Source organism: Oryzias melastigma, linkage group LG16 (genome assembly GCF_002922805.2).
Source record: "Oryzias melastigma strain HK-1 linkage group LG16, ASM292280v2, whole genome shotgun sequence".
In the NCBI taxonomy this organism is placed as follows: domain Eukaryota; kingdom Metazoa; phylum Chordata; class Actinopteri; order Beloniformes; family Adrianichthyidae; genus Oryzias; species Oryzias melastigma.
In genome coordinates, this window is record NC_050527.1 from 10,578,914 (window position 1) to 10,586,539 (window position 7,626).

The 7,626-nt window shown below is 38.9% G+C and overlaps 1 protein-coding gene across 5 annotated transcripts in view; it reads left to right on the plus strand.

Annotated features, from left to right (window-relative positions):
• The window catches only part of hdac9b (histone deacetylase 9b), a 23,307-nt gene extending 17,962 nt beyond the window's left edge, over positions 1-5,345 (plus strand). For all 5 annotated transcript variants that reach the window (XM_024267644.2, XM_036215934.1, XM_024267642.2 and 2 more), the window contains 3 exons: positions 413-590; positions 675-889; positions 3,202-5,345. In XM_024267644.2, coding sequence (XP_024123412.1) covers positions 413-590; positions 675-889; positions 3,202-3,534 — 726 coding nt within the window. In that variant the 3' untranslated portion in view covers positions 3,535-5,345. The remainder of the gene's footprint in view (positions 1-412; positions 591-674; positions 890-3,201) is intronic.
• The last annotated feature ends 2,281 nt before the right edge of the window (positions 5,346-7,626 follow it).

Genomic DNA, 7,626 nt, shown 5'->3' on the forward strand with positions numbered 1-7,626 from the left:
AGACGTTCTGACAACGTGAGGTTTTCCTCTCAGCGCACAAAGCTCACCATCATTCTCTGCTTGACTTCTCTTGTGACCGCAGGGTCCTGACCTGTGGCCCCTGATGATTTTATTGACCCTAGATAAATATTGTTCTGCAGTGTCTTGTGTCAAGCAAGCTCTTATCCTCCCCTATTACCTCATTTATCACTGCTTTTAAAAAGTCCAAGTACACTTGTGTGCAGCCCCCGATAACAAAGCACATGATATATCATCTTTGGACTCCGTGGCACATTCCATAGAGTCTTGTTTTGAGCTTCTAGCCACTGATGAGCTCTAATTTCTTGATTTTATTTCTGGTCTTTTACAATATTTTTTTTTTCTAATGTTTTATATTTAAAAAGTAAAAATCACTTTATTTTCCTTTTTTCAGGCTGCTATAGGGTTGAAAGATAGATCCACTGAAATCAAGCACGGGCTGCCAGGGCATCTGCTGGGCCCTGTGCCCCTTCACACAGCTCTGGAGTCTAAGGTGAGCCCCAGTCACCAGGCTCTCCTCCAACACCTCCTGCAGAAAGAGCAAATGCGCCAGCAAAAGATCATCTCATCCGGTAAGATTTGAGCGTTTTTCTGGTGCAACATTTTAGAAAAAGCTGTTAACTACAAAACCATAACATTTATTTGTTCGTTTTAAGGTCAAAGCTCCATGTCACCCCACCCTCAGTCTCCTCTGGCTATGAAGGATCGCCCCTCCAGCAGTAGGCCTAAACTACCAAAACACAGACCTTTGAACAGAACCCAGTCGGCGCCGCTGCCTCAGAACACATTGGCCCAACTAGTCATCCAGCAGCAACACCAGCACTTCCTGGAGAAGCAGAAACAGTACCAGCAGCAAGTTCACATAAATAAGGTAAAACCCGGAACATTAACATTCATGCACAGAGGTCAGGTTAGAATTTCAAATGGCTTTTTACAACTGGCTGCATTACTTTTTAGGTCTCAGGAGGTCTGATTTTACTGCAGGGAGTGTGATTTAATCATTTTAAGTACACAAATGCCAACCTATATTTAGCCCTTTGAAAAAGCATGTGGGTCAGCTCAACTTTAGAGACCTGGGTCACAGTCTGTTCTTCTGTGAAATCCTGCTGTTGTTTCTACAAACCAAAGAACTTCTGCTTGACTTCAGATAGAGAAAAAAAATCCTTCCTCTGTTCTAATTCTGTTATCATAGCTCAAGGCATCAGCACTCTTCTTTTTGCTAACTCTGGGAAATTCAATTCATCTAACTGGAAATGAAGAAAAAAAAGAAATCCTCTAGAATGCACTTTGTCCCTCTGTGGCAATATTTGTGTTTCTGTAAGCTGGCGGAGGTGACCTGGCTATAAACAGACTGACATTATTCTACTGAGCGACGTGTGCGAGGTGGTGGATGCAGTGAAAGGCGGCATTGTGTGAGCCCAAGAACTAAAACGTCCTGATATTGAGCGCTGAAGAGATTCTTGAGAAGCTCGTATTTAGAAGCAATAAAGCTCAATGAGTTCCTGTTTTTGACAAACTGAAACTTCTCGGAACTAGAAACATAGTTTTGATTTTAACCCTAATATGGTCAGCTTGTATTTCCCAGGGTTCTACTGGATAACTGATCGATTTGAAATGAATAATGACATCTGTCTGAGAAACACATCAACAGGGCCTTGCTCTGATCATTCAGGCCAATGAGATTGCGAGTAAAGCCTCTTTAAGTGGAAGTTATAAATGGCCACTAATCAGGGATAAGCCCTCAGTCTTTATTGAGATGGAGCTCTGAAACATTGCCCTAATTAATTTCCTCAGAGTAGCTTTTCCATGGTTGTTTTTAAACATCCTTCCAGCTTTTTTTTCCTCTTACAGAGACAGTTGAGGACACTAATGGAAATTTACAACAGCTTAAGGATTTCAGAGGCAGTTAAAGAGTTTACCAATGTCAAACTAAAGAAGCTAATTCCTATGGCCTCTGCTTGTTTATTGTGATATTTATATCAAGCCGGCATCCTGATCTTAATTTATCTGGTTTTCCACTGACAAGAGCACACTCTGGGATGGTTGTTTTTGGAGCCTCCTTGTGGACAAATGGTCGTAGTATTTCTCCTAACTGTTGTTTTCTGGCAACTATTGAAGATCCACTCAAATGAATATTGGGTTTTTGGTGTTTTTGACATATTCTTGAAGCATTTTTTGTCATGATGGAGGACATATATGGAGATAATTAAGATAAAAATTGTGTTTCTTTATTTAAATCGTGGTAAATCAGGAGCAGACAAAAAAAATGCAGTCTGAAAAAGCTTGTAGTTGTTATGCACAAAATACTTATACATCAATTTCTTCTACTCACTCAATGGTGGATTAAGAAGGACCTCTGGACTTTAAACAAATGTCTTTGGGCTAGAGGAGTAACCCAGAGGAACCCACAGAATCTTGGGGAGAACTTACAAACTCCTCACAGAAACGTCATTGCTGTGGTTTTTACTGTAAACTTTCTTATTTCTTATCGTGAGGAAAACCTCAACTTTATAATGTCTGGTTTTCTTATATTGAGTTAATATTATTAAATAGACCACTGGAGGAAAGTATAGCAGAAATGTAGTCTTTGGTCATTTCGGGTAAAGATGAGTTCTGATTTACCACTTTTATTTAAATAAACCCAATAAGAAAGAAAAACAACAGCAATGGAAAATAATGTGGGAAAGTCCCTTTTAAATAAATTCACTGAAATTTAATTTACACTGAAAAATCCAGACACAATGGAGGGGCACTGTCATACCTCTGTAATCAGTAATGCTACACCGAAGTAACTGTAAGCCCCCCCCCCCAAAAAAAAAACATATTTGTGCAAGACATTCAAAAATCCTATTCAATTCGACATTGATGGGCATAAAAAGGCAGTGGATGTGCAAATATTTCTCCAGTAAAACAAAACTGTAAGCTAAACCACTAAAAATAATTACGCCTTTTTTCCTACTGAATCCATAAATTTACTTGCTGCATCTATTTGAATAAATATGTTAAAGTTGAAGCTAAAAATGATTATTTTTTGCTTATATCTGTTTCATAAAGGCTCTAACATACCAGCAAAACAGGCGAACTAACTAGCTTCATCTATTATTATGTAGATTGGATTTGATTAATCTAATGATCACTGCCTTCAGAGTGTCAAAACTAATTGGAAGCCTTTGTGTTTTGCAGCTGTTATCCAAGTCCATTGAGCAGTTACGTCAGCCCAGTGCACATCTTCAGGAATCAGAGGAGGAGCTGGAGGATCAGCAGCAGCACAGAGATGAGATGGAGAGCATGCAAGAGGACGCGCTGCCCCCTGGAGGAGTCATCCGGAAGCACACGCTGAGCAGCAGCAGCGGCTCTAGCGGCGAGATGCCAGACGCTCCCTGTGGGGTCATCAAGGTCAAGGAGGAGCCCATTGATAGCGAGGATGAAGCTCTGACCAATCAGCGCTTGGAGTCGGAGCAGAGCACCTATCTCCACCAGGTCAAAGGAAGACTGGTGATAAGAGCCATGATCTGAAGCAGGGATGAGCACGAGATCGTCCACTTTCAGCGTTCACAAACGTGCACAACTACACACGTGCACACAAAGCAGGCGTTGCACAGTAGGCCAGCTCTTTCTGTCGAAACATGTTAGCTCTTTTCACTCCGCTGTAGACTCACTCATCCTACACTCTTAAGACTGTTTGTGATCTTGTGTAGTGGTCTCTGTAAAATATGTAAGTTTGACTTGTGTACATATGAACGACGTTTAGACCATTCTTTTTAAGAGCTGCTTCAGTCTTCTCAGGTTTGCTGGTTCTGACAAAAAAGTTGTACATTTACTGTGGATTAAGCGACAAAGAGGATTTTTAGAGGGAAGCTAAAGCAGGTGTTTGGTTTCAAAGAGCCTCCTTATATTCCCATTATGTACATTTTTTCCATAAAATCTTTGAATGCTCCTCTACTCATTTAACGACTGAAAGATATATATTAGTAAGTCCTTGTAGTGTGTTGAAAATCCGCACTACATATGACGATGCTCAGCAGGTTAAAGGGTTTCTGAGCGAAACATCTGCCTCAGAGAGAATGTATTCTTAAATCCTCAGAAAAGGATCCTCCCACAGGGCAGTCTTAGGAGTGATATTACCACTGAAATATGGTCCGCTGCTCATATTGCAATTTGAATGATAAAGCACAAAATCCCTCCTTGGGTGTGCAGGCATCTCCCAACACATCTCCCAGCCTCCGTGTCTCTGTCTGTAAGCGGTCCCAGAGCCAGAGCCCTGAGTTCAGCTGAGCTCTCCTCCCTCTGGGTCCAAATCAAAGCTCCACAGAGTTCCTGCCCAGCTTTCAGCAGAAGAGCCAGACTGAGCGAAAAGAGAGAGAAGGAGAGAAGGTCGGGCAGGAAATGCCTTTTAGAAGCCAGGAGTTGGAGTGATTCATGTGCGCAGGAATGTTGAGAGAGGAGGACGTAGGGCTGGAGGAGTCCAAGGGGCCAGGCTTGAGAATTGATTTACTGTCAAGGCGAATTACAAAGTGAGTGGGGATATGGTTAAGGGAGTCCTTTTTAAAGGGAATCGCTTCCTTCGTATTCCCTAGTGGCATGCTTACCTCAACATGCAGGTTTGATGTTACTTAAAAAAAGGAAAAAACCTAGACCTTACTTCTACATTTTATTAATTTTTTTTTTCTTTTTTGGTGATTTTGGTTTTTTTTTTCCCCAGGAAGTGCCCATGGCGACATGTATAGTCTGTCTGCAAGAGATCAATCAAATGTATTGCATAGTTGTAAACCTTCCTGTTTCATTTGTGGTGTCAATTCAATGTAAAAAAAAAAAGAAAAAAGAGGTTAATGTAAGGTTTTGTGTATGCATTCATGTGAAAAGCTAAATTGTTTGTCTTATACTGTACAGTCAAATCGTCCAGTTCTAGTGTTTTTAGTGTAAGTAAACACAATCAGAACAATGTGAGTCTTGTTCTCTTGCCCCTTTGATTTGGTTGTAATGAGAACCCCTTTGCTGCCAGTGGGGGGTGGAGGTGGGGGGATTGGGGGGGTGGTGGTTGTGGTTTGTTCATAGCAGTTTGCTTTTTCTTCTCTTTGTTGCCTTGCGTGATAAAAATCTCCTTTTTTTTATAAAAAAGAAAAAAAAAAGAAAACAACAACAACAAAAAAATAAAGTTAAATTACCTCCGATGTTCCTGCACCTTTGATTGTGTTTTCCCGTCTTCTTCCATTTGCAATAAAGAAGAAAAGCTATTTCTCCCGACGTTTAAACGAGCTTGTAAAAATTCTTCTTTTTAGGTCAAAAGTTGCCTTTCTTGATCATTTTAAATAAACGTTTCAAATGAACTGCTTAAATCATTAGAGCAAGTCGTTTTTCCCACAACAGTTTCCACACAAACCCAGCTGTTTGTTTTCAGCAGATCAGGGGATCTGTGTGTAACCTTTTAAAGGGAGCTTTAGGGATTTTCAAGACGTCTTTGATGTGAACAAGCGAGGCTCGGTGTGGCACTGTGATAAGGTGAGCGGGTGATATATTACTTGTGTGAACACTTTCAAAACCAAGCTTGAACAATTTCACAGTCAGCTTAGTTCATGGGATCGGCTTGAGTTTTCACACACGGAAAAATAGAGAAATTCACTCTTGATGTAATGTTGCTTTTTTTGGAAAATATCTTCTTAATCATGCAAAAATTAAAAATCTGGTAGCTCCTTTCGCTCCAAACCTTTAACTACTGAACTATGCTGAAAGAATACCCTAAATCTTAAAGAGGCTGCTCGTTCCTGGAACTTTCATGAGAGCTTTTAAAGCGTTTTCACAAAGGTGTAGAGTTACCTCACATTAGGAAGCATTTCACTTGTATTAGACGTTCTTAAGTTGGTTCCATCTGTCCTGAGCTTTAGGCTCTTGTGATTTTTAAAGAGCTTTTACACACACACACACAAAACTAAACCAAAGCTCCATCTACACCGCCCCACCTCCTCATCTGCCCACAGAGCCAGTTGTCAAAGCAAACAAGCAATTTTTAAGCTCTAAGGTGGTAAGAAAGATCTGAGCAAACCAATTTTATCTAAGCAGAATAGACTTCACATTTTTATTGCCAAATGCTACAAAAATTAGTATTTTTACTGCTTTTTCTGTTAAGGATGATGATAGCTCATAAATTAAAGATTTTAAAAGAAAAAGGACGTTTGCCAAACCAGGAAACAAAATTCATAGGAGCTCAATCGATACTGTAGTCAGGATATCAAAGCACCAGAGATAAAAATGACTTTAACATACAAGATGAACAGTAGAAATTAACTTTTTATTACTTTTTTGGTCATTTTTTTCATCCTCAGAGTAAAACCTTTCATCAAAATGACTGAGTGTACAGATTCCCTGCTGTGATTTGAAAGACATTACACATCACGTTCACATGCATCACAAGAGAGTGGCCTAGGTTTTGCTGAACCCGAATGACGTCAAGTCAAAGGTTTCATACAGAAATCTGAGCTTTAGAGATCACATAGAAGTCTCACAACGGATAAACTTTAAGCTCTGTGTTTCCAAATGTACTCAGAAGTAAATCAGTTAACTAAAACGTTCCTAATCATATATTAAAAGTCATTTAATTCATTCATAAAGTATCACTGATGTTTAAAGTTAAACAATACTGTCAACTATTTAGTTCAGTAATATTCAATGTGCATGCTATATATTAATGAGACTGTGCATACACAAGAAAGTGACAATCATTACACTGCCTGTGCCTTCTATTTATGTGATTTTCCTTGCCTTCATGTCTGTGTCACTATTTTGCAACATACTGTTTAATCCAGGACTCCTTGTAATTTAGCATCAGTTTAAATGACAAAAACACATTGAATAATATTGTTTTAAAGAACTGAGATTACATTCAGGCATTACAAGGATTAAACCTGATTTGAATGATTAATTGAAAAGAAGAAATTCCACAAAGAATGCAAAGAGTTGATTTGTACAAAGCAGATGCCATATAGTTGTCAATCAAATACCGTACAGTTGGCATTCTTGGCCTTTTATACTTCCATAAACTGACTCTGAATAGTGGACTCATTAAAAAAAACATGTTTTATATTTTATAACATACCAACTGGATTAAGTTCCTTGTATTTTCTGAGGCAAAAGAGTGGATTTAACATGGCAACCGTATTATCTATCCATTTTCTAAACCATCTTTTTCAGAGTCCCTGGGTTGCTGGAGCCTATTCCAGCTGTTGTTGGGTGAAGGCAGAGTTGAACAGGTTGACTTATTTCATTGTTAAGGTTAATAGCTTTTTGCATCTTATTTTTCTTCAACAAGCATTTATTTAATTTACCAAAAATTAATAAATAAATAAATAAAACACATTAAACTCATACCTGACTTTCTTGTATACACAACTTTACACACAAATCTGCAAAAACCTTGTTGCCTCTGGTCTGTTGTGTTGTTTTGACATCATAGCTTTGTTTTAATACAGTTTTTACCTTTTTAAATAAAACTTTTTACATGCAAGAGTTTTTGTGATTTATTCAGATCTCATATAAATTTTGATGTGTAAATGACCATATTTTCTATGTTTCTCCCTCACATTTCTTCAGCTGCTGATGCATGTCTGCCCTGAC